We start from the raw sequence: 27,959 nt of genomic DNA, 5'->3' as shown, positions 1-27,959 counted from the left end.
TAATATAATTAGTTAATGATATAAATTAGACAGCAGAATTGAAATGGAAATGGTGAAAGAAAGCCTCTAATTTAAGTTACTGCCTACCTCATTTGATCAGAGTTCTTTTGCCCAGTAGCCAACAGTATTGTACACATAGCAGGTACTCAGTCCATACTTGCTGGTAAATGAATTAAAGTCATTTCTTTGTGAATGGTTTTAGCTAGTACCTTAATCTATAATAGTTCAATGATTCCTTTTTTCTTTTAAAGATCACTTATTAATCAGCTGTGTATACAAGTTTGTTAGAAAGTGTGCAAATTGGACAATCTTTTGTGTGATATAAAAGTTATAAGATCCTATTATATAAAATGATCCTATTATATAAAAGAGTCTTATGATCCTATTATGGTCATATGATCCTGTTAAAATGTGTTAGACCATGTGATCTCCTGCTGCAATCCCTCCAGTAACTGTTCCTCTCTACCTTAAAACCATAATGCTTTATTGACTGTCTAGTACATGTTACAGGATCAGCCCCCATCCACACACCACCAAAGATCCTATCTCTCTAGTCCTCCCTCAGTCCTGCTCGGGACCCCTGCCTTTCCTCACTAGCTCCTACAGCAAATCCTCTACAACAGGACCATCTTAATACCTCAGGATATTCGCACCACCTGTTTGATCTGGAATGTTCTTTCTCCAAATATGTACGAAGCTCTCTCCCTCATCTCATTTAAATCTTTATTCAAAGAACCAATTCTCATTTCCTAGTCCTCAGATTTAAAACTGTAAGCACCCCTCCCCCATATATAAACCTTTCCTTCTTTATTTTTTTAGGCAACATTTAATACCTTCAGACACTGTACTTTTATCCTGTTTATTTTGGATTTTTTCTTATTCCCTTCATTAGAAGATAAGCCTCCTGGTGGAAGGAGTTTTGCATATATCAGTAACATTTTTACCACACCACTGAGAACAGATCCCAGTACAAAGTGGATGTATGCATGATGAACATTTGCTGAATATGAGAAAATCTTCATCCCAAGACTGCCAAAATAAATTAAAGTAATGATAGAATGACGACATTTATTTTCATTCACTTTGAATCTACTTGGATGAATACTAGAGTTATTTCTTTAGTATTAGCAGGGATTTAAACACCAAGAAACCAGATGGTCAGATATAGTAATGAAAGGCATATAGAAATGTGTTTTTGGGTTTGTGCCAACTTGGCAACAACATCTGAGCAGCTTCCCAAGTTTGTATTCTTTACAGATTCTCTGTGTTATCTCCCTAAATAGTCTGTGCCTGTTCCTTCAGGAAAAAAAAAATGAAAAAGCAGTTTTCAAAATTTTAAACATCATTTGATGTGTCTGTCTTTGAGCTTACAGCCAGTTCGATTTTTGAACACTCATTCAATTGCCTGACCCTACTTTTTTCATTAGTGTTTCGATTGCTATGCATATAAATGATCTCATTCTATTTAAAGGTCACAGTCTTCAAAAACCAATGCTAATGCTGCTAGATGATAGCAGTAGAAAATAAGATACTTAAATTTCAAGATATTCTGCTAAATCATGAGATAAGGAAAATGTATAGATTGAGGACATTATCCACTTACAGAAATGTTTGGTACTTTGGACAGCATAGAATTTTAGAAAGGATTGGAAAATCTTTTGCTAATAAGAAAAAAATGGGTTAACCAGGAATGGCATTGAAGATTAATTCCTCAGTGAATCTGAAACACTGAAGCAGCTGCCTTTTGGCTCTGAAGAAGTTTGGGGTTTGCAGCATTTTAAGCTGTGTGTAATGACAGGAAATGTAAGAGAAAGGAAGTTTGCTGCCACCAATAATGTAAAGAAGTTGGAGGGAAAAGTTGACATCATCAGTAAAACTTCAGTCATGAATAGGATGACATCATCTCATGGAAATCATTTAAGAACTAGGGAAATCTTTATTCTTATGTCTATGATAAGTTTTTATTTTTTTTAAAGTAAGATAATCTATTTTTAAAGGCTTGCTTTCTGAAGGCAGTAATTTGCCAATGTTGCCTGACACAGAAAAATTACAGCAAAATATCTTAAGACCCCAAAAACAGAGGGTTAGATTTGGAAAAATGCAATGAAATTCTAGTTTCTTGGACCAATAAAGAGGTGGGCAAATTAAGATAATGAAAAAACCCATCTAACCTCAAACAAGTGCTTCTTTTTACTTATTCCTTTTTTTCTTTTACTATTTTATTTCTTTTACATCCTATGTGTCCAAGGGTGCGTTAAGTGCTTTACGTCAATTTATTATTACGTTTAGGCAGCAATGCTGAACAGTTGATCTTATATGGAGGAAATTAAGGTGTAGTGATGTCAGATAATAAAACGAAGCTATTTTTTGATTGCTGAGCAAGGGAGAGCTACAACACTGGAGAAAATTCTGAAAGTTTTCCTGAGATCTGAAAAAAGTAGGACCAAGGAGAAATGTATTCCTTATTAAGAGGGATGTCATGCATTAAGTTCACTTCTTCCTTTTGGTTGTCTATTTTTCTGGTTTTCATCATGAAATCACAAGCACCAATTTCAAGGAGGTCCTATGTGGGTTATCACGCTTGGGATGTGGCAGATTTTTCCTTAAAAAGAGAAAATATGTTTCTTGCCCCAAATCACTCAGGTGGTGAGTGGAGGTATTGGAATATGAATCAAAATCGTTTTATTCTGGAGTCCTTGTTTTTGTTTTTGTTGGTTGTTTGGTTAGTTGTTGTTGTTTTCCTGCTCCCACATCAAACCCTTGGCTTGAAATAATTGTTTTAAAATATAATCTTATTGTAAAGGAAGATTCAGAGAAAAAAATTTCAGCAATTATAGTCTTTGTTCACATTTTATTACCTGGTTTCTCAAAAAGCAAAGCAAAAAAAAGTGAAAAACAAGTAAACAACGACAATTTTAAAAAACACCCACCAAACAACAATGAACCATGTAATGATTTGTTAAATGCAAATGGAAACATTTAAGTTAATATGGTTTTAAGGCCCATTCGTCAAATACCATTTGGAATTCTTCCTAACAAATCAAGAGGTTGGTATTATAGATGAAGAATTTGAGGCACAGAGAACTTAATAAATTGCCCACTGTCACACAGTTGGAAAGTGTTGGATCTGAGAGTTGATCGAGGTAGTCTGACTTCAAAACCATGCTCTGTCATCTGTTATGTTTCCAAACACAGTGCTGACTACAAAAGGGTACAGGAAGAAAAGCAACTATAAGTAACTTTGATTTTAATCACAATGCTTGTGAATGTTTACCATATAAATTTCCTATAACTTTGCATATAGCATTAACTCCTGCGTTCCCCATAGACCTTCTTACATGTTGAAGATTATTGACAAGTGTTGGTCACTCATCCAGCTGAGTGTGGATTACTTCTCTTGATACGCCATCCTGAGGAATCCTATTAGTAAGAATAGGTGCCCAGCTCAAGGCAACTTATTTGGATATACTAGTCTGGCTTCTGGCCTCATTTGTGTATTTTGAAACCTTGGCTTCATTCATTGTGGCAATTTGCTTTTTGAAAGTACTTCTGCTAATTGATGCTATTCTTTATATATTCATATTATTCACAGTTTTTAGTTTTGTGGTTCAGTCGTCTAGGAGAATTTACAATATTCTGTGGTGGAGGTGATTCATTAAATATGGAAGGAAATGAAGTCTTTTCACCGCCACCAATATAAACATCTGAAGTGCCCTTCTGAGAATTAATAAGCAAAACAAGACTAAGTTAAGTTTAACCAAAAATGTCAGATTAAGTTGTAGACAGAGTCTTGGAACCATTAATAAGTAAAGTGACGTTTTTGGTTTTGTTTTGTATTAGCTTGAGGTTATGTTAGGTACAAAAGCATACACAGTACATATACTTAAAGGGCATGCGATCTAATCTGCAAAAATTTACTTTCTCCTAATGATACCCCTGTATGTCTGATTCCCTTTTAGGTTTATTCAAAACAGTACAATAATAAAATTAGTTGTTCTCTACCACCTTATCCCAATATTTTTACATAGGAAAAATAGACTTTTTGTATCCAAAATATCAGTTTATGGAATTAATTTTATTCTCCTCTGCCAGGATTCTGTAAAAATTTAGGAGCATTAATCTGCCAAGTTTTATTTTTTCCTTATTTTTAGTTTCATGTCAGTTACGTTAAACTGGGTAATAAAAAAAGTGCCCTTCAGGGGCTTCCTATGAAGCCTATAGCGCTTGCAGTCTCTTGATCTGGACAGATGTGGCTTTATCTCAGTTTCTTCTCTGTAGGTTTCCTAGTCCCTTCAAATGGCCTACTGGATAGTATCCAGCACAGCTCCAGGGGCCTTCTCTTCCATGAGGTCTACAGCTATTTCCTAGGCAACGTTTATGCATTATTGTCCCTGCAGTCACAAGGAGGGTTGGCCAAGCCCAGTACAATACCATTTTCTTGTCTTTGTCCCAAGTACCTGTAGCCTTGTCCTCAGTTTCCCAGGCAGGAGTCAGATCCTGGCCCACTGTCCTCATTTACTTGGAGAAAGCAAGCTCTCCTAGTAGCTCCTGTGAAATCCTCTCATTAACTTGAGGATAGAAATGGCTCCCATCACCATTTCCCCAAGTGGACATGGAGATTCCCAAAGTAGCAATGGTTCTTTGCATGTAAATGTCTACGCTTTTATAGTCCTGCAATGAGTAAGAGTAAGCATGGATCGTGAAGTAGATTTCTTTGAAAATCTGCATAGGAAGATTTAGAATTTCACTTTAGAATTTTATATCCATTCGTCTTGGTGTTAGGGTGAAACTTTCATGTCAACCACTTTCTCCAATTGTCGAAAACAATGTTCAGACAAAGAAGGGAGATGAGAGAAATACCTTTCTTTCTGAGTATTCATGACTCTCCATTGGCATCTTCACATAATTGTCTGATTTAATCATCATAACAACTTTACGGGATTGGGAATATTATACTCAATTTACAGAGGAGGAAATTAAGTTTCAAAGAGTAAAAATGTTAAGGCCACATAGATACTGTGGAAATAGAGATGTCTGAGTGAAAAGCTCCTGGTTTTCCTGCTCCATTATTTCAGGTAAGACATACAAATCTACTAACCAGTGTCAACCTAGGACTGACTGCCGGATTTACTTCTCAAATAGTTACCTTCCTTTTGTAGACTTGGATTTAAGAATGTTTGAGGTCATGTCTCCTACTAATGATTTTGAGCATAGCACAGAATCTTAACATTGGCTGAGTCTTAAAATATATGTTTGAATTTTTTTTCCAGACAATAGATTTTGAAGGTTTCAAGCTATTTATGAAGACATTCCTGGAAGCCGAGCTTCCTGATGATTTCACAACACACCTTTTCATGTCATTTAGCAACAAGTTTCCTCATTCTAGTCCAATGGTAAAAAGTAAGCCTGCTCTCCTCTCGGGTGGTAAGTTTAATTATTTACTTTAAAAATGTATGTAATGCAAAAACCTGAAAGGGAAAAATCATTGTAAGTTCTCTGTAAGCTGAGATGATTTGTTTAAAAATTACCTTTATTGCAGGATTTATCCTTTCATACTGAGACTGTGCAACTAAACATTAGAGAAAATATACTTTATCATTATTCATCACTTGTCATTTCAGTGTCTTAGAAGTCTATGTTTAGGTAATAATTTTAAGAGATACTTCCATCAAATATAGGAAAGTGCTCTTTTAAATGACTGGAATAGATATATATGCGTATATATATATATATATATAAATATATGTAGTCACAAGGAAGTTATGTAAAAACATAGTATTTAATATCATTTGTTCAAATTACCAATATACTTTCACATTTTTAGATTTGTAAACTCAGAACAGAGTTTAGAGTTTTCTCTTAGATACTTAATTCAGTTTGTCACCATAGAGATGGTTGGTTCTCTCATTAGGTGTAGCTTTTGAGAGATGCCTAATGCATTACTACCTGTCACTAATTGTATCACTCTCCACACAGTCAGGAAAATAGAAATCTCACTATATTACTTTAGAAAATGTGCAACAGGAAACTGGTTAAACAGTGTTGGAGAGTTGAAAAAGTGAAGATGAGCACTGAGACACAGAGGTAGAACCACAGGAAGCAGATGCCTCCCCTGGGTTGGAGTCTTCAAAACCCAGAAGCTTGGAAGGAGGACCTCTAGGAGCTGGGAGGCAGAGTTGGGGGGTGGGTGTTGCCTGGCAGGTCTCACTGTCAGACTGCTGTGGAGGGGATCCTTCCTGATTGGCTCTGATAGCTCAGGAGCTCAGGGAGGAGTGTGCAGCCCTGGAAGTCAGACCTCTTACAGCATCACCATGGTCTGTGCAGGACTGAATGCGGGAGCTCACTGCGCCTTCTTGGTGTGGCAGTAAGCTGCCACGAGACTAGAGCGCCTTGCTACTGGCACCAGATGCTGGGACGGTGAGATGCTGGAGAGATCTAACAGATAAGTGCAGGTAGACCAGCAGGAACTTGTCCCTTCTCCCTCCTCCCTTCTCTTGTCTCTCTAGTGCCCCCTGTGAACCCAACAGGTTTCTATCTGGCAATGGAGAAATATAGTCTACAGCAGTGTTTCCAAAACTCTTTGATCTCAGGACTCTTTTAGGCTCTTGAAAATTATTGAGGACCCCAAAATGCTCTTGTTAATATGGGTGATATTTGTTTCTATTTACCATATTAAAGATGACACATTCTAGAAATTACAACGATCGTCCCCTCAGATGTTGACAAAAATAACATCTTTATGAAAAATGACTATTTTCAAAAACAAAAAAAAAATTAGTGAGAAGATTGACATTATTTCACACTGTTGCAAACGACTAACATCCAACTTCATAGAAGACAGCTGAATAACCACATCCGCTGCTGTGTTGCCATATCATGTCAGGTAGCCCCTTGAAAAGTCCACTGTACACCCATGAGAGAATGAGAGTGAAAAAAGCAAATGATATCTCAGAATCATCACCGATAGCATTTTGACCTTACAGATCCCCTGAGAGGGGATTAAGCATCCCGTGGGAGCCTCTGGTCGAGACTTCCCGTCCTAGCGTCACAACATAGGATATCGAAGTGTGGGTAAAGAGGTGAGGAGAATTTTACTAATTAGCACTCTAATAAATAAAAAGCTTAAAACATATAATTAAGAAATAGGTGATTGAGCCAGAAACAAAACTTGGGCAATCTGATGAAGAGTCCACACTATTAAGCCTTACGTTGTGCTGCTTCCCTTTCTGTTAATGGAGTAAAATATTTTTCCTTGAGCAATCACATGTTGGTCCAAGCTTTTTAAAACAGATGATCCCTTCAAAATATAGAGCAATTAATATGCTTATAACCTTTAACTACCCATCAAATATTTTTTGTTCCTGAAATGATTCCCCTTATACCATGAACTGAGAGGACTCCCCACACTTGCTGTTTTCTCTGAATGAGTTCCGTTTAGTTTGTCCTAAAGTGTGGTTTCAGAGCTTACAAGTGTTCTGGGCTGAAAATTTTTATATGAGACAGGTTTTTACTTGGATCTAGAAATGAAAACTTCTGTGTTCTCCATTTCATGCTATAAATGGATTGCATATTCCTTAGAAATGACAAAGTTGTCCCTTATTTAAATTTACATGAAGCAATACTGTCCTTGGGAAACACTGTCTTCTTTAAGAAGACAAATACTGTCTTGAGGAAGAAGGGGGAACATTTTTTGATATGTTGTCTCTCTGAGTCAACAGACTCAGACTAATTGTGTCACACTTGGAGGAAAGAGACAATCTAATTACTTTGGTAGTTTTATAAGAAATTCAAACCTCAAACCCTCTTTTCTTCAGATAGCACATAGTAAGTACTACGTAGAAGATACCAAATTTACAAGGAGTAGAGATCAAACCATGTTTCAAAATGGGAAAAAAAAATAAGGAATAACAAATTGTACTTCTTTTGGGACAATCACACATCCTGCATAGACCTACTTGAAAGGAATTGTAAGATAGGCTGTGTAACCCTCATGCAGCAATAATAAATTAAACTGTGATGCCTTTTCAAAGCGTGGCCTCCACATTTTAAGACATAGGTGCATAGTGTCCTTTGTAAGACTGTTTCTCATCCTGTGTATTTTCAGAATTACCTTTGATAGTGGTTTTTATTCTGGGAAATAAGGAACCCTGGACAGTAATAAAATTTTGAAGGCCTGGGGTAGCCTTGACTCAGAAACTGAAAGATAAATAGATTTTTATTCCTAGAAACTTGCTTTGCAATAATCTAAGTTATCTACGGAAGATGTATTTGTGGTTGAAAAAAATTACAAATTAATTTTGAATAGAGGTGCTATATAATCTGCTTTGTTTATCTGCTCTGAGAGTTCACATATTTCATTACCACATTACCATCAGGAATATGGTAGCCATTCTTGATTCTGTACATCAATTGAACAATATAGGTTTCTCAATAAGAAGACAAACTTTTTAAAAGGAAAAAAATGTTATTCTTGTCAATGAACAATGATCACATACTGGGTAAAAGTAAAGCATTTAGTTTTTATAGAATAAAACATTTAAAAATAATTATAAATAGGTATAAAAGTTATGAGTGTGTATGTAGTTGTGTTTTGTTGAACCTAATGATCCATCTGGCATTTCATGTAGTGGATTATGTATTGTTTTGGAACATTTTGTTTCCGTTAAGTGCCTCTTATCCCCTATTTAAATATAAGATGATTAATTCTGCTGTTCCCATGTTGGTCTTTTAGTTTTTAAATATATCCCCAATATACCATCTTTCCAGCTTTCTTATAACCTTTTCTGCTTCATTGTAAATCCCAAATCCTAAACCTCTCTGCTAGTCCAACAACCAATTTCTGATCTTACCTTCATCCCTAGAATCTATCACTTGAACTATTATCTTTACAGAAATGTTTAATTATTTGGAATCCTTTTTTTTTTTCCGCAAGTGGCTCACAAACCCTCAACCACGGATCACTGTTATGATCCCATATTTCAGTCCCTGCTATTTGCACACTGAGCATAACCAGGGAGAAATCTCATAAATATGCATGCAGGTTCTTGTCACTACACATTCCTAACACCCTGTATTAACATGGCCTTAACACCTCTTCAGCTTTTAAAAAAATCTGTTCTGAAAAGTATTTATTCTTGATACTGTCTCCTAGATCAATCAGGTTAAACTTTTTAAACCTCCTTTAGTTTATTCATCTTTCCCCTCACTCTCAACAGATGCCATTTTTTTTCACATCATACAAAAAAACAGGTGCTGTCTAAAATAAAATGCTCAATTGTTTCCCACACAACCCAAAACGGTTTATTCAGCTCACAGAGAATGCATATTACTATATTCCAGATGGAGCCCTTCATCTGAGTGAGTGTTCCATAAGGAGTCCAACTAAGTGGATTGGAAAGTCAAATAATTATATTCTACCCAACTCTGCTTCTATTCCTATCTTCTTTCTGGTTGAAAGGAACCTGAGTATTTATCAATTTCCCTACCCTAAAATCTTGGACCCTTCCTACCCTTCACTGCCTCACTACTTAGGTTTAGTTAATCACAAAATGCTATTACTCGTTGTAACTTCTTCTCAAACATTCTGCCTGTGTCAGTTTGATACATCATTGTTTGTGTCCTAGACTATCAATTAGCATGACTCCCAGCCAGGCCCTGCCCTCCCATCTGGAAAATGTTCTTTCTAACACAGAAGCCTGATGATATTATTCATGGGTTCCCAAGTGCGGACTTTCACAATCACCTTGTGGAATGTTTTTTAAACCTTTATTTCCCAAGTAAACATAAATCCTTGATATTTAAAGCCGATTAAAGCAGAGTTACTTTGCTTTGAGGGTGGTGCAGGAGAGGTCTGAGTGCAGGGAGTCCTAGTCACTCTGCCTTCCCCCTGCCTCTGGAGACACCCCCTCCTGAAGTGACCTTACAGAGACTCCAGGGCCTGGACAGTGCAGTTAAGAAGATGATAAAATCTGAGTTCCATAGCATTAAGCCAATGCCATGCAGCATATAGAGTCTGCCTACCGTCCTCATTCTCTGTCTCCTTGCCCCATGCACCCAGATTCTTTTCATATCCAACTGTTTGCTGTGACTTAAAACCTGCTGTGCTTACTCAGGACTCTGGGCTTTTCTGCATGATGTACCCTCTGCCCTTATTTCACAGCAAATCCCAGCTCCTTCAGGTCTCAGCTAATGCTTCATTTTAATTCAAGAGCATATGCTGTGTACCATGCTATGGATGCAGTGATCAGTAAGATGGGATACCTAGAGAGTGTAGCTGGGAAGCAACCCTGTCAACCTTGTTAAAGTCCCACCATCTGCCTCTTGTAGATTAGCTGGGACATCCCTGCCTCTCTCCAAATCCCACCTTTGACAGCTGTCACACAGAAACTCCTGGAATTAACCCTCTTCAGCTAAATTGTTTTTCTTTTTGTGTAGGATAGCAATTAACAGCAGTTATTAATAACAATTACTTTCTCTAAGAATATGGCAATTAGAAGAGAATGTGATGTGATTTATTAACTGGTTCAGACACTCATACTATATATTCCTGTTGGGCTCCCCAGTGTCCAAAACATTGACTTTATAATAGGAACATCCTTTATTAACCATAGGTCAGTGTAAGAGTTTTTGTTATTTCTTATTAGTTGTTTTATAGCACACAAAGAGAAGATTTTCCTAGCACCGTTTAAATCAGATCATGTAGTGAATTGACCAGTCGTACCATTTAATTATTCATTTTATTATTTCCTTAATTTATGCATCCAACCATTCATTTTTAAAAACACATTATGTGCCAGAATTCCACAAGAAAGCTGAGGATGCTTTAGAGTCAGGGAAAAAAACACATAGGTAGTCAGTTTTACTACAATAAAACAAGTGCTGTGCTGTATGTGTCAGGAGCATGTGACTGAGATTTTAACCATAAATTGAAATTATCCAGGTAGAGGTAGTGGGAGGGATGGGAAGGAGTGGATTAGAAGGGAGCTCCAAGAAGAGAAAGCAACATATACAATTTCTGTTTAAATCTTAAAATCATGTCCCATCAAAGGACAGTGCACAAACTTTAAGACATTCAATATTTATGCATTCAAAAATATTTATTGATCTCTTACAATGTGCCAGGTACTATTCAAATTACTGGGAGTACATCAGTGAGCAAAACAGAGCTACCCCTCCCATAGTCATATACATTCTAGTGGTGAGAGAAAGACTCCTAAAATAAAAATTTGTGGCACGTCAAATGGAATGAATGCTGTTGGCAAAAATGAATCAGATAGAAAGTGCAGGTCAAGGCTGAGGATGACTGAAAGTCCTAGGTTTCTCATGACTGACTGAAACTGGGATGAGGGTCATAAGGTCATTTTTGATGGTCCCAGAGTAGATAGTAGTCATGACCTTGGAAGTATTGGGCACAGCCTGGAGGTAGAGTTGGGGGAGCAATCCTGGCAGGATTAGAGTCCTGACTGCCTTCAGAGAGTGGAGGAAGGTAGACTTCTGGGGAGTCTTGAGAGATCTGGGGCTGTGCCTTGACTCACTTGGGCTGGGACAGATGACATGACTGGAGGAGAGATGAGGTGGGTAGCCAGGACCCCATGGTAGAGAGTGTTGTCCATCATGCTATGTTTTGAATTTTATCCAGAAGAAATTGGAGAGCCATGAAAAGGATATAAGCCAGAAAATAATTACACTGTCAGTGGTGTGGAAGCTATCATGAAGACAGATGAGGCTAAAGATATATAAAAAAGTTCCAGGGCTTCCCTGGTGGCGCAGTGGTTGGGAGTCCGCCTGCCGATGCAGGGGATGCGGGTTCGTGCCCCGGTTCAGGAAGATCCCACATGCCGCGGAGTGGCTGGGCCTGTGAGCCATGGCTGCTGAGCCTGCGCGTCCGGAGCTTGTGCTCCGCAACGGGAGAGGCCACAACAGTGAGAGGCCTGCATACCGCAAAAAAAAAAAAAAGTCCCAAAGATATTTAAGATTGAGAATAATAAAAACTATCTCTGAAAAACTTCAGGTACTTTATCTTGGGTCCCCTCTCATTGCTCATTTGATGTGGCAATGGTTAGTGAATTCTGTGAAGCTACAATATCAGTAATGGTGTTTAGCTCTTTTCATGTTGTCTGTACAACCAGAGAGTCATACCACAATGGCATTTTTTAGACAGAAAAGGAGAAACAATGCCCTTTTGTCCATAAGGAAGTTAATCAAGTTAAGAACAGAAAATTGTGCAATGAAAATGAAGAACTTAAACCTTTGGGAAAATGTTCTTTTGCCAAATGACCTTACTGAGTGTTCTTGCCAGGAAACACACTTCATTAACTGTGCTGAGAAGAAAGTATTACTCTTATCAGTACTGTTTTAAGGATAGTAAAAATGTGTGTGTGTGTGTGTGTGTGTGTGTGTGTGTGTGTGTGTGTGTAGTGTAAAGTACCTTTATAGGCCTTTTGTGTCTAATAAGCTACTTCAGTTTCCACCATGCAAACAAGGGCAGGCCAGGTTCCATAAAACACAAATTGAACAGAGTACAAGACTTATGTAGCTATGAGATGCAGAGATTCTTGGCACACAGTAGGGCATTTCAAATATATTTGTGCTTTTATCACTGTTGATATGCTTTATTGATAATAACAATTATAGTCTGTGCAGCTTATATACCTACATACAAACGCCCTAGAAATAAAGATACAAGAATTTCTATCCATTGGCCAATAAGCATTTATGTATGTCAGCCATTACATTTTTTATGCCTCTATAGTACCAAATTCAGACTTCTAATCATTAGTAGTAGTAGTAGTAATCTAAAAATTATTTTACTCCAATAAATTTTTTATCCTGAAACCCTGAAAGCCCTAAAAATCCTTCCCTGAAACCAGAGAAAACTCCGTAACTTCAAGGCCCCATTGATGATAAAATTACTGTCGGTAAAAGAAAAGTTTCTCCCAAATCTCCTCTTTAATTATTAAATGGGTTTGAATATACTGAACTTGATTATATAGGTTTCTTTATTGTTCTGTCTGAATATGCTAAGTAAAATTTTGGTTTTCAAAGTGTTCATTTTTGCTATTAAATTTATTGACCCAAAATAAAGGGGTTTTGTATTTTGAATTGCATCTTAATAATTACATATTAAATGATAGTGTTATCTTAAGATTTTTGCATAATATGTTAACAAATACTTATTTACAGTTTTTGAGATCCTCATGAGGGCAATAAGATATTTAGTACTTTACAGAGACTCAAATCAATCATAATATTATTTAATTTGTGTTATGCTCTAAAAATACTTAGTAGCAAGCTAGAAAATGAGCTATGGTATTGAGCATTTGCTTTGATCTGCTAGAAGAAAAACCCTATGAAAATAGGAGTTTTCATCTCCTTGGTTCAGTACTTTATCTCCAATGCCTGGAACCTGGTTTTACATGCCTGGAACCTGGTTTTACATGACTAATATTAAAGGACCTTAATATTTATTTAGGTTTATGTTTATAAAGGATATGTTAGTTGTATACCTATTAAAAAACACAGTTAAGAAAAATCATTCATAATCCATTTCCCATAAGAAAATGCAGGTAAAGATTTGGTAAATATGTATTTTCGTGGGTGTATTAAGTGGATGGCCCAAGGACTGATCTGAATGGAAGATGAATTTAGAGCTCTCAGCCATGGCTAGGATTTCTAATTTCCTTCCAAAGGTTTATGAAATAATGTATGCACTCTCAAGAGTCTTGAAAACCAGACCCTTAAAACAAAAGGTCATTTATTGAGAGGCAGGAGACAGATTTTTCTGCTTTATTTTTCTCTCTCTAGCCCCACAAAATTATACTTAAAGCATGAAATCCCACATCGGGCTGCCTTTTGAATTGTGGATGCACAACTGGTCTTTGTTTTCTCAAATGCGAAACGGAGATAAGAAGTATATGTATCTTACTGGGTATTGTGGGACTCAAAAACGTAATGCATTAGGTACCTTAGGAATGCCAACTTTTACCATTATTAATTAAACAGATCATTTTCCTGTGTTTTAGTTTGCAAACACAGGATAAAGGTCAAATTCAATATAGTTTTTTTTTTCCACTAAGATGTCATACATCCTGAAAGAATACAGTCAAATTTAAGGAGTATTACTGGGATTTCTTTTTAATGTGACAAATATACAAATTTTGGTAGCATGACTTCTTTTCATATATGGTGGCTTAATTCCCATGGTTAGGTATAGTCACGAAACAGAGTAATTCAACCAACTCTCAATTCTCTGCCTGTAGACAGTGTGTCACCTGCATTATGGTTGCCACCAGCCCAATGTAACTTTGAAATCTAAATTTAAGTTAGTTAACAATCAATTAAAACAATTCAGTTCTTCAGTCAAACGCCAGCCACATTTCATGTGTTCAACAACCATATGTGGTTAATACTACTATATTGAACAAGGTGTACATAGAACGTTTCTATCATTGAAGAACATTTTACTGGACAGGACTGATAGAGCAAGTCTTCCTTTTACTGCTTTTGAAAAGAGCTCAAAGTTTGGAGTTAGATGGACTGTCTTCAACTCTGAACTCCTGGGATTGCTATGTGACTATCAGTAGTTTAGTCTCTGATTTTCCACCCTTTTTTTTTTTAATTTTATTTTTTAACATCTTTATTGGAGTGTAATTGCTTTACAATGGTTTTCTCTCACAAATGGAATTGCAGGGTCAGTGTTGTTGGCACACAGCCAGGAGCCTTGCTCCTTTGCAGAGTTTGTTCTGCTCCTAGAACATCACCCCCAAAGACCTGCTTCAAGCCCTGTTCCTTATAATTGCTTGTTTCAGGTTTTTGCCAGTGGCCAAAAAGATGAAACCCATATGATGTTCTTAGAGGGATTTTGCTGGCCCTAGTCTCTTGTCAAGGACTGTATCCATTGCCTGTCCTCATTTTATGAGGAATCACAGTCTAGTTTACCCAGGCTATCTCATCTTGCTGCAGGTTTGTGTAAGCATAAAAAAATTGTTTTAAAATTATATTATTTTAAGACAAGCATAGTTAGAAGGTTGTCTAAAAATCATGAAATGTGTGATAATATGAAGTAACTGTTGTTATTCTTGGTTATCTGTGCTACTCATCATGACTATTAATATGAATGTTGGAAGTATGATATGTGACTACACTGTGTGACAAATTGCTTCATAAGTCTGTTAAATTTCTGCAAATTGAACCAGTATAAAAAAATGGAAAAACCAAATTGCCAGAGTGTTTTATTGCCTTATAAGTTTAGAATTTTAATTCGTATCATTATTTCATAGTAATAATAACAGTTTTGAATATTTCATTTTAATAGATGAAGGGAAACAGTGGAGATAACGCTACCGTTTTCATTATCTGGAATGCAAGTGTTTGAAAATAAAATAAACTGGAGCAGAGGCAGTAATTGAACATGTACCCAAAACTGATTTGCTAACAATTGAACCTTGAGACTAGAATTAAAAGTATCTATTAGAATAAAACTTTTTAGGTCATTGTTTTAAGAAATGGAGTGTCTGTATTGGAATACAATGAAAATCGTGTGAAGAATGTGATAATCGTAGGCAATATTCAGTTTGACTAACGCTAACTCTTTTTGTAGTTAAAACTTTGAAGAGAATAATGTTTATATATATATGTGTGTATATACATATATATAATCATCATAAAAACAGAAAAATGCCATCGAAGTACAAGATAATTATTCCTAATAAAACTAATAGGCTCTAATTACTTTGCCTATTTTTCACTTTATTTTGTACTTTGTTGTACCTTGTAATATATATTATATGTGTATAGGTATATATGGGTCACTTTTGTGGGGAAATATTTAAAGAAGCATAGCCTTGGGCAAGTCAGAGAACCTGCAAATTTGAATGTCAGTCACATGATCTTCAGAGCTAAATATTGACCACTTGAGGCAAAAAAAAAAAAAAAATTCTAAAGAGTTTCACCGATGCTTGGATGGGTTAAAATGGCCTTTGTTAAAGGGAAGTAGACCTTTTCTTTAAATTATTTATTTATTTATTTATGGCTGTGTTGGGTCTTCGTTGCTGTGCGGGGGCTTCCTCTAGTTGTGGCAAGCGGGGGCTACGCTTCAGGCTAGTGCGCGGGCTTCTCATTGCGGTGGCTTGTTGCGGAGCATGGGATCTAGATGCGTGGACTTAAGTATTTGCAGCACGTGGGCTCAGTAGTTGTGGCTTGCAGGCTCTAGAGCACAGGCTCAGTAGTTGTGGCACATGGGTTTAGTTGCTCTGGGGCATGTAGGATCTTCCCGGACCAGGGCTCGAACCCGTGTCCCCTGCATTGGCAGATGGTTTCTTAACCACTGCACCACCAGGGAAGTCCCAAGGGAAGTAGACTTTTGAACCTCTTCTTCAGAGGCTATTACTGCTAAAGAGAAGTGTAAGATTCCATTTACCATCTCGTTTCACTGAGGAGCTGCAGCCAAGAAACCAGGCTTGCTATGTCCTGTTTGCCAGTTACATGGTCTCGTGTGTGTCCTGTATAAGCCTTAGCACAAACTGCTTAAAAGGAAAAGGACTTTTCTTCTGGGAAGTGAACTTTCCTAGAGGGAGGTAAATACTGGGAAAGAGCTATAGCCAAGTTTAGGGACAGGAAAAAAAAAATTTTGAAAGGGTAGAACAGGGTATAAAAACAACCTCTCTGAAGACAGATTGAGGCCCTAGGGCCTGCTCTCAAAATATTAAGTGAAAATATAAGGAAACATTTTCACCACTTAAGAGAAAGTGGGCTGATCTAGGGTAGGGGGTTAGGAGCTGAAACAAACCTATGAGCTTTTTCAACGCAACACGTCAAGATTTAGTGGTCCAGCTCTGTAATTGTTTTGTTGTAAAGTAATTGTGGAAAAGCTCATTGACATTTTATTTTTCTTTCTCTGATGCACCCTATAAATCATTGTGAAAAGTATATGATTTACCTCTCAAATTTAGCTGAAATTGCACTTAAGGAAAAACTGATTAGTTTTTCATTGTGTTTTGTCATACATGCCCATAATTTCTTTTTAAAATAACCTTTAAATTCTTTTAAATGTTAAACTATGACACAGTTCAGTGCATGATACAACTTTTTGTTTACAACCTCTCATGAACAGAAAATGGCAAATAGTCAACTCATTTTGTCAAACAAAATAATTTTAGTATAGTAACATGTTTCTTGTTCAAAAGTAGTGTTAAGTTGAAATTATACATTAATGTTCATATTCAGTATGTACATTACATACAGGAAAGGCAAACAAAATTATGATACTCATATTTTCCAAATGTTTGTGTTTAGTATTATGAAAATTGATAATGAAATACCATAACCTTCATTTTATATATACAAATGATCATAAGTGAATATATATAAGTGCAAATGTATACCTTTTGGCATTCTTTCAAATGAATGTGATGATACATGCTTTTTATTCTTGTTTTACGCTGAGTTTTCGTATAAAAGAGTTAAATCAAGCTGATTAAATCATTTCAGTACCATAAGCGGGGAGCACAGAAGAGAGGATTAGCTCATCAGGCAGGATGGGTTAGGTCATAGTTTATCCAACCATAATTCAAGGGCTGTGTTCTCCGAGTCTGGAAGTTATGGTCATGTGAAGGATCAGTGCCAAAATGTCTTTTATCATAAGTTGAAACTGCTTATTTCTGCAGCTGGCTAGGCTTTAGATGATTAGTTAGAATTAGTCAGGTATTTTCTTTTCAAAGCTCAGGATTGTCTTCTGTTCTCTGCCTTTGGTTTATAAAAGTGACTATGTTAGTTTGTATCAGATATACAGTGACACTTTTGTTAAGGGAGGAAATCCATTTATAATATGTGTATATATATATATATGTATCTTTTTCAATAACTATAAACAGAAGTGGAATCAATGTGAAGCATAGAGATGTATTTGAAATAAAGAAGACTTTGGTAAAAAAATGAAAGATGTAAAGCATTGTTTTTCAAACTGTCAATTGTGGCCCATGGTGGGTAATGAACTCAGTTTAAGGGGTCTTTGACAGAATTTTAAGAATGGAATAAAAAAGAAGAGAATAGGTTAACACAGAAAACATTGGCACAGTTATGAAACCTACTAGTGTGTGTGTGTGTTATTTGTGCTGGATTAAGATGTAAACTGTTTTTCTTACTTTTCCTTACTATTGGCCTTGAACAAAAATAATCTATAAGCTATTAGTGAAGAATAAAAAGGATAAAGTTTCTAGTTATGAAACGCTGGGCAGTTCATCTCCCTAAGCCTGTTTCTCATCTGTAAAATGGGATTAATGCAATCTCCCCTCACAGGGTTAATGGGAGAATTAACTGAAATGATACATGTTCAAGTGCCCAGCATGGTTCCTGCCACATAGTGTACATTCAATAAATGGTACATTTTATTAGTAGTAACATTGTGACTACTAAACTAATTAACTGCTGGCTTTTCAGCATGCATTAAATTATACTCCTGGATATCTTGAAATGGCTGAAGGAAATCACAGGTGTTCAATCAAAGTTATACATGGAAAGAGATAGACCAGAGCAAGAGATGTGGTCAGGTGGAGGTGTGCTGATGAATGCCAGATGAATGACAGGCTTGTAGAACTGTATTTGGTTAAGATTATTCCCTGCATTCCAGTAACTCCTGGTTAATTAGGAATCAAGTAGCCATTCAGCCCATCAGCCATCTAACCCACATACCTTTTATATGGCCAAATAGACCTCAAAGGGTAATTGGGGTGTTACCGTGAGGTCTTGTCAGATACATATGATCTGGTTTCAGAGACTTCTCTGTAGGATGGAACTATTTATTGTGAAAGAGTTTCGATTTAATTATCAGATACTCTGCAGTCGTCAGCTGTTGTGAACAGATATTCAGGTTCTCTACCCTTGTCTTGGAATAGGCACAATGAATGGATGTAATAAATAAAGTATGGACCATATTAAAACCAAACTACAGTTGTATGTTCTTACCTCTCTAATTAAATCTGTCATGTTTATCCAGATTTTTGTTTATGTTCTCTTTCTCTCTTATTCATGGGCAGATTCCTTGATGGCAAAAAGGATGTCTTATTCACGGTGCTGGCAACCGTTTGACATAAATACATGTTTTTATGTATGAATGATTCCTGACCATCAATATATAAATCATATTGGGACAGACTCACATTTCTTCAGTTTTTTGTGAAAGACCATTTTTCAGTCTTCCCAGCTGATTCACAGCTGTCACTGCCTAAGGCAGAGAAAAGTGGAATAGGAAAGTAGTTCTTCATGCTTTGAAATCTGTCTACCAGCTAACTCTGGGCGATAGGATTCTGGCCCAAACACCATCCAGTGAGTAGGCAGAGCAGTCCCTATGTCCCCAAATCCCAAAGGACTCTCCATTACTTAAAAGAATCATAGAATGTCTGTCTCTGTTATACTAGAGACCAGAGAATTTGGTTATTTCATGCCTCAGAAGTACACAGTTTCTCTACATGGTCTAGGCATTATCTCTCTATTTCCTTTGTTGGTTTTTGTTTGAGAGCACTGTGAATATTTTTAAGTATATGAAGACAAATCTTTTTTTCCAGGTCTGAAAATGAATAAAGGTGCCATCACCTCTCCCCGTACTTCTCCAGCAAATACGTGTTCCCCAGAAGTAATCCACCTGAAGGATATTGTCTGTTACCTGTCTCTCCTTGAAAGAGGAAGACCTGAGGATAAACTGGAGTGTATGTGTTTCTTCATTTAGTTTACTTATCACGGTTGGGGTGGGGGGATAGGACTGGATATTGACAAACTTAAAATTGTATATACTGTGGTTGTTTACATTCTTATTAAGTAACGTGACCTTGGTTAATAATTATTAAAAAATCCTCCAATTGAAAATCAGACAATTAAAAGATACTAAGAATCTATCAATTTTAGGTTATTATTGATCAAGGTCCATTTATTACTGAGTATTTCTTGAGCATGTTTATCAATTGATGGTTTTTGTTTTTGAATTTGCTCAGTTTGGTAACCAGACGATATTGAAAAGTATCCTTTGTGTTCTTTTGAAAATACACTTATTTCTAGTATGTAGGAGGTCTTCCCATTAAGCAGAAAAAGGGTTCACTCTCCACAGGCAACCTGAGCCTTTCTCTCTGGAAATCTTCCTTGAAACCTTCTGCACTAACTTTCGTTGCCGTGGACAAATAATTTCTTAAATGCCAAGCATGAGAGTTTCATTTCTAGAAGTTGACTGAATATTATAAATAATTAAACAATAGCTTTTTTTTCTTTTACCATGTAGCAGGCGTTTCAGATAGAGAATTTCAATCTAGTTGAAAGGAAATAAGTGCTCTCTTTAATAAAATACAGTAACTGAGCTCTCTCTGGTGGCAAACTGTACTCATTGCAAGGCAAGAAAATATTTTTCAAACCTTTACTGCAAGCCCCGTCATTTAATAATCTATTCTATCTCCAAAGCCCTTGCTAAATACAGAGCTGGTGGTTTGTTCAATAAGCTGATTAACCTGATTGTATTAGATATCATTAAAATGAATTAATTTTTTTTGCTACTGAAATGATAGTAAAGATAATGAATCCTAAATTTGACATTTCTAAAGTAAATGTAGAGTATTGTGACACCTCAGAATTATGACTGGGTAGCATGTTTAGTTTAACAGTAACTTTCGATAATATTTCTCTTACTAATAAAGAATTTAATGTAATATGATTATTTAATAGTAACACCTGCTTAAGTTATGAATAAACCATATTAACATCATTCTTTAAATACATATTTATTAGTTCTAAATGTTGAATATTTGCATTTCAAGATTTATTTGTTTTCCTAAGAACCTACAGAAATCTCTCTCATTCCAAAATAAATATTTGTTTAGTGAATTTTTATTGAAGTAATGGCCAGAGAGAAAGTTTTCTCAGGTGTTATTAGGACTGTGTTTGGGATGATTTTAAAAATACAAAGATTCGGGCTTCCCTGGTGGCGCAGTGTCCGCCTGCTGATGCAGGGGACACGGGTTTGTGCCCCGGTCCGGGAGGATCCCACATGCCGCGGAGCGACTAGGCCCGTGAGCCATGGCCCCTGAGCCTGTGTGTCCGGAGCCTGTGCTTCGCAACGGGAGAGGCCACAACAGTGAGAAGCCCGCGTACCGCAAAAAAACAAAACAAAACAAAGATTCTATTCCAGGTCTGAGAATAAATAAAGACACCATTACTTCTCCCCAACATGGTCTTTGTGATCCAGTTTAATTATTTTTAGGTCAACTGCAAGTATTTTGTTTTTAAGGTAGAATTCCTAAGAGGTATGTTGTAAGTTCTCAATGTGAATCTGTGTCTCAGCAGTCCTCGTCCACAGTTGCCAGCCATAATGTTAACCCACGAGTGATTCAGAAACACTTGATGAATCAAGTTGAACCTGACCTGCCACTTACCTCTCTTCAGTGTTATCAATCTCCTCCCCTCGGTTCTTTAAGTTTTCCAGCTCTTTTTCGAGCTTATACCATTCATTTCTTTAGACTTCCTGCATAGACAGACTTGTTACCACCTGGCGTTACTTCTGTGATTTTCACCAGACTCTTGAAAGAAAATGCATTTCAATTTCAGAAACTCATTAAGGTTCTAGCTCTGTTCTAGTTTTCTTCTCTACTCTCCTCAAGTGTGGAGGACCTTAACCTGGTCCTTACTCATCTGGAGCTTGTGTTTGTTGGTTTGTTTTCTAAATGCCAGGCTTTTTCCTACATCAGTTAAATCAGAATCCATTTCTTTCGCCCAGCTTCTTAGCTATGTACTTATACATTTTTCCCTTCTACAGTTGCGCGTTTACAAATTCCTAACATTCATATAGTATATTATAGTTATAGATTCTAAAATTTTTTCAATGTCTTTAAAGAAATCTAATGGTTGTTCATTTAATATATATTTCCAAAATGGTTATGACTTATTAAACATAATATATACTGGAGGAAAGAAGAGAAGAAAATAATTAAAATTAACACAGAAGTAGATATAATCAAGCATCTAATATAGTTAACTTTTGCAGGTGAGTGATGTTTTTGAATCTCAATTTCTAAGCAGCTAAGCAGAAAGGAGTACAGACATGTTGTCTTAGGCCAGAGTTTCTTGAACTTTATCGCACATAAGAATCACCTGCAGGGCTTATGAACACACAGCTTGCTCTGCCCCAACTTGAGTATATGTGATTCAGCAAGCCTGGAATAGGACTTCAGAGTTTTCATTTCAGGTCATGCTGATGTTGCAGGGACCACATTTTGAGAAGCATTGGTTTATGCAGTTCCTTCAGTCCAATGAAAACACACACACACACACACACACACACATAATTCATCTGAAACTACAATTGTTCTTGGAATTGATGGTGGCATTATTTGATACATTCTTTTACCTGGGTTATTAGATAAATTAATGACATGTTTTAAATATTTTTTCCCCAAAAAACAATGTTTTATAAATCTATTCAGTGCTTACTGCCACTTCTAATCTCCCCCACCTCTCTTTTCTGCCAGGCATTTACAAAATGTTTAGAATAAAGCATTTTTTTTTCATTGAAAGGAAACTAACAAACGCTTTTGAACTTTCCACTGATTATATGCCATTTCTTCAACTTGCTTTCCTTCACTGTCTTTGACTCAATCCTAATGCCTCCCTGTGGTCTTTGCCAGTGCTGAGGCCCCATCAAGTAGAAGGTATTTATTTACCTGTTCCCACGAACGCTTGGAAAGTATGCGTGCATGCATGTGTGTGTGTCCTGAAGTTGTGGAGGAATTCTATTTTTGTCTTGGTGGAAGTTACCAACCATCAAGGTGCATAGATAAGAACATTGTACCAGGTCTGGTTTGCCCTCTTCATCTTAAGCCCACTACAGTACTTTATGGAGAGCCATTCAATACATCCCTCTTTGAGTCTTCTTAGATTCCTCAAATACTGTGACCTCAACTCCATTTTATTTCAGTCACCCACTTTTGTTGCAATACCCCAAGTCTTTTAATTCCCAAAGACTGCTCTTATTCTATAAATTTAAATTCTAGTATTTTGCTTTGACCACAGCCTAAGCTCACGTAACGTTTTACTTTTCTGCTTTGAGTTTAAATATAGCATAGCACAGTACTCAAGAGCCTGGACCCTTCACTTCACTAACTGAATGAATCTTAGCTTTGACTCTTACTATCTGAGTGACCCAGGCACATTGTTAAAACCTCTCAGGCCTCAGCTTCCCCAGCTGTAATATTAGGATCATAATAATGTCTATCTTGTATGTTTGCTATGAGAATTAAATGAACCAATATTTGCTCACATAAATTCCTTCACATTTATGTGAATGTTAAATGAAATAAAAGTAAGTTAATGGGCTTCCCTGGTGGCGCAGTGGTTGAGAGTCCGCCTGCCGATTCAGGGGACACGGGTTCGTGCCCCGGTTAGGGAAGATCCCACATGTCGTGGAGCGGCTGGGCCCGTGAGCCATGGCCGCTGGGCCTGCGCGTCTGGAGCCTGTGCTCCGCAACGGGAGAGGCCACAACAGTGAGAGGCCCGCAGTACCGCCAAAAAAAAAAAAAAAAGTAAGTTAAGAATTCTTGCCCCTTGACCGCTTCACTTCCTCCTAAACTTACTTGCTGCTTTTGGGCCTCCCACCCCTTCAAATGTAGACTGACCCCGTAATTCGTGAGGTCAATCATTCCTTCTCACTTAGTTTTGAACATCCAATTTATTTGCTCATATACTGAGCTGCCAGAGATTTTGTGAAATGATAATATAATTCTGTGGATTAGAACTCTTCTCAAAACCTCAGCTGGCCTTCAGTGCCTTCAGTGTTTCTCTGGTCATTGACTTCTCCTAGTTAAAAGTTCATTCAGATGCTTTGTTACTTCAAACACCTACTTAATTAATCATCATCTCACTCATTAGCTGTAAATTCTTATAACTTTCTCTCATGTTGCGTAAAACTTGTCAACTTCTATACCTGTTCTTTCCTCTTCTTCTGACTCAGGAAGAATGTGTCCCTTTTGTAGTTCCCTATTGAATAATACATCAAAGTAAGTCCTTAACTTAGCATCCATAAACTAATCTGGCTCCACAATTTGACCCCAACCTACTTGGCCAGTCTTGCATTTGGCTATGACCTGCACAAAAAAGTGCCAGTCATATGAATCTACTTTTTAATTATCAGACAAACCCTGAACTTTTCCACCTTCATGCCTTTGCTTATAATGTGCATTTGCTAGGGGTGTATATCTTTCCCAGTGTATATCAGATCCAGTCCAGTCTACACTGAAGCCTAAGCTCACATCATGAGTCCTCTTGCCATCTCTAATCAGATTATTTTACTCTCCTTCCTTGTACCATTGCACTTCCCACTCTAGCACCTACCACTTATATATGTGTGTTTTTCAAAAGATAGATAGATGCTCAATAAATGCTAGTTAAATGGAACTGTATTGAAGTCTATGGGTGCTTGACAAGAGGAAGATAAGGTGAATTATTGAAGGCATCAAATAGTACTAAATTTATACTTTTATTTAAAAGTATAAATGTGGCATTCACATTGGGATTAGAGTTTATCAAATTATTAATGACTTAGCTAGAATAACTTTAAGTTAGCTTACAGTTACTGAAAATATATCACTAAAAAGAAATCAATAGGAAAATGTCCAGAAAAATACACAATTGACATGCAGAAAATGAGGACTACCCTGTATGTTAAAGTTACGGCTCTGTCTAGTATTAATCTTAGAACCACTGAAATTTAATATTGAAAAGTCCTCAAATATCATCTAGTTAACCTTCCTATATTGTCAATGAAACATTTAAAGCCCAGAGAGACTGGTTATTAATTACACCACCAGTTTAGCTATCTGTGACTAAAATGTATGATTTCTGACCTGCTGTATAGGTGCCCTTTTTATTTTGAAAAGCTGCCTTTCCTTGTTTAGATTATTGTTTCTTTTTTTTTTTTTTTTTTTTTTCGGTACGCGGGCCTCTCGCTATTGCCTCTCCCGTTGCGGAGCACAGGCTCCGGACGCGCAGGCTCAGCGACCATGGCTCACGGACCCAGCCGCTCCGCGGCATGTGGGATCCTCCCGGACCGGGGCACGAACCCATGTTCCCTGCATCGGCAGGCGGACTCTCAACCACTGCGCCACCAGGGAAGCCCTGTTGTTTCTTTTGTGGAGAAAAGAAGAAAGTATAACACCATTATATTAGATGTAAAAAAACTCCAAACAAATGATTTTCACCTCTGCCCTTGTGGTTTATTAGATAGGTCTTGAAATACATAAAACAGTAAAAAATTGTGAGTTAAACAAATTCTGGCTTAAATGCTTTTTAAAATATATACTTTATAATCTTTAAAAACAATTTCCATAATAATATTTTCATATCAATAACATATTATACAAAGTACAAAAACATATTCTATGGGAAAATAGATTAAAAACTTGCACATCTTTTGGAAAAGAAACAAATTCTAGATACAAAGAATTACCCTCATATTGTGTAATGTGCCTTTCCTTTGAGCTTTTAACCAAATTCATGTGTGGGCACATAATTGTTTCTATATAAAGTGTAATTGCATGAGCATAAAAATAGAAAAAATGTGGGTTAAACTGGTTTGTAAGTTTTTAAGAGGTACCCACCTTTGGAATCTATCATGTTGACAGAATAATTTTAATATTGGGCTTAAATTATTTTTGCACCTAAAAATCTATATCCTTATATGTTGGTTTTAAAAATAAAACCTCTTTGTTCAATGATTCATTTGACCTTGGAGACTAACTTTACTTTTAAATTCTAAGGAAAAAATAGTCTTATTATAATGTTTGAGGATCACTATTAATTTTATCAGTATTATTCAGATATGCTTTTAAAAGGGAAAGGTTCTATAGGCTTACCAAGCCAAACAATTTTTATTTTCTGTGGTGTTAATAACTGCCTTTTTTTTCTCTTTATTTGATTAGTTTCTTTATTCCTATATAACTAATTAATTCCTAAATCCTCCACCATAAATTCTGGTTGGAAACTTGTGCTCTCCATCTATTCCTTCATCTTCTCATTGTTAGTTACCTTCTCCTTTATTTTACTTGTTCAGTCTTTCTGAAATCACTATTTTTAGATGTTCAAACTCCATGACAGAACTTTGACTTATTATATTTTTTAATTTTCCTGTTTTCCAACTTCTTTTCTTTTATGTCTTTCGTTTGACATCTGGTACATCTTCTACATCTAGGATGACTTTTTTTTTTTTTTTTTTACTCTTTCTAGTATAATTTTCACTTCACAGAGAATCCTTTTTGTTGTCGGCACCATCCTTATTTGCTATTATTCTTATTTATGGATTGAATCTTTCCTCTTATTTATTAGGTTCCCCTCTCCCTGCTTTGCTGGTTTCTTCCAAATTACTTTGTTTTGAAACAACTACTTGGTGATTGTGGGTAGGTGGGTGGGTAGATGAGGTTTAAGTCTGACTCATTAGAGATGAGCAAGGGGACTTACATTTCTCAATGTTCAGTATATCCATTTTCACATGATTACACTCTTTGGTATTGGACCCCTACCATCAGAATGCCTGAGTACCCTGAACTCAGAGTCCCTGTGGCTTGACTGCTATAAAGCTCAAAGATCCAGTCTTCTTTAAGGTAGAGGGCTGGCATACCCTCAGGTGCAAGCCGTGAGGGGTAGTGTTTAAAGGTTTAATTTCTTTTCATGAAGATTATGTTTCCTTTACTGTGTGAATCTGCGCCTCCTCTTTACCACCAGTTTACGTCTATATTTCTCAGGTTTCTACATCAGACACCATGTGTTTTCCAGCTTCTAAAATTTTATTTTTCTTGTCTCCTCTCACGTTTTCTTTGTACTTGTGGGTTTATGCCTGTTTCATCCCTTACTGTTACTGTAGTGGACCTTCAATAGAAAGGCAATGTAACTATGTGTGTTCAATATTTCTTGTTTTGCATGACCCCACTACAATTTTAAATTAGGAAAGTAGACTTACCTCTGAAAATAAAAGTTCTAGAATTCCTCTCTCACATCGGAATCAAAGGAAAGTTTTATCATTGATTTATAATTGGTGAGATTTAGACTACAAGATACTTAGTGCTCAATATATGTATACTGTTTTTATTATTGCTATAATTATTAACTAGAACTTAAAGTTCTCCAACTTTGTTCCTTGGTGAATTAGACAGGATTTATAGACAGACATTAACTCCTGTTAATGTGTGTAGAAATTAATATAAAAATATACTAGGGCTTCTACTTCATACAACAGTAAAGTGTTCTCAGACCAACTTTTCTGCTAGAAACAACTAGAACATTTAAACTCAATATTTTTTTTAAAAAAATCTGTTTGTAAATTTTAGGAAATTTTCAAGGCAAGTTGGATTTGTGGGTTAAATTTCTGGGAGCGGGGAGCCAGGCTTTTGCCAGTATTTTTAAACTGTAAATTCTTAGGCACCTAAGAGGCTGAGAAGGTAAGCAGCTTTGGTAGACTGGTCTTGGGGAAAAAACTTGAATTCTGGAGTCTTTTTAGAAGGCATATGATGGTCTCTAATTGTGGTTTAAATTTCCATTTTCTTTACGATTGATGATGTTGAGTACTTTGTTATGACTGACTACTCACCTCTCTTCCATTTTTGAAGCATCTGTTCGATTTTTTGCCTCTTTACTAATTGGGTTGTTTGCTATTTTATTACTGAGCTAGGGTTTGCTCATACATTGTAGAAACAAGTCCTTTGTTAGATATATGTGTTCTGAAAAATTTTTTTCAAATCTGCAGCTGGCTTATTTATTTTCTTAATAGTCTTCTTTTTTTCTTTTTGATGAGCAGAAGTTCCAATTTTGATGAAGTTTAATTTACCTATTTTTTAAAAATCTTTGATGGTTCATATTGGCTTATGTTGAGGTTATGAAGATATTGTCCTGTATTTTCTTTCAGAAGGTTTATAGCGCTGCTTTAATGTTAAAGTTTAGTTTCA

The 27,959-nt window shown here is 36.4% G+C and overlaps 1 protein-coding gene across 8 annotated transcripts in view; it reads left to right on the top strand.

The window, feature by feature from the left end:
• DGKB (diacylglycerol kinase beta) overlaps positions 1–27,959 on the top strand; it is a 703,399-nt gene that overhangs the window by 161,352 nt on the left and 514,088 nt on the right. For all 8 annotated transcript variants that reach the window (XR_007479225.1, XM_049714819.1, XM_004263483.3 and 5 more), the window contains 2 exons: positions 5,271–5,424; positions 19,560–19,700. Coding sequence is in view for 7 of the 8 variants with exons in the window: in XM_049714819.1 (XP_049570776.1) it covers positions 5,271–5,424; positions 19,560–19,700 (295 nt within the window). In the remaining variant the exon portion in view is untranslated. The remainder of the gene's footprint in view (positions 1–5,270; positions 5,425–19,559; positions 19,701–27,959) is intronic.

This window comes from Orcinus orca, chromosome 9 (assembly GCF_937001465.1).
Source record: "Orcinus orca chromosome 9, mOrcOrc1.1, whole genome shotgun sequence".
Classification (NCBI taxonomy): domain Eukaryota; kingdom Metazoa; phylum Chordata; class Mammalia; order Artiodactyla; family Delphinidae; genus Orcinus; species Orcinus orca.
The sequence above is the reverse complement of the archived record's forward strand: the minus strand, read 5'-3'. Positions and strand labels throughout refer to the sequence as shown.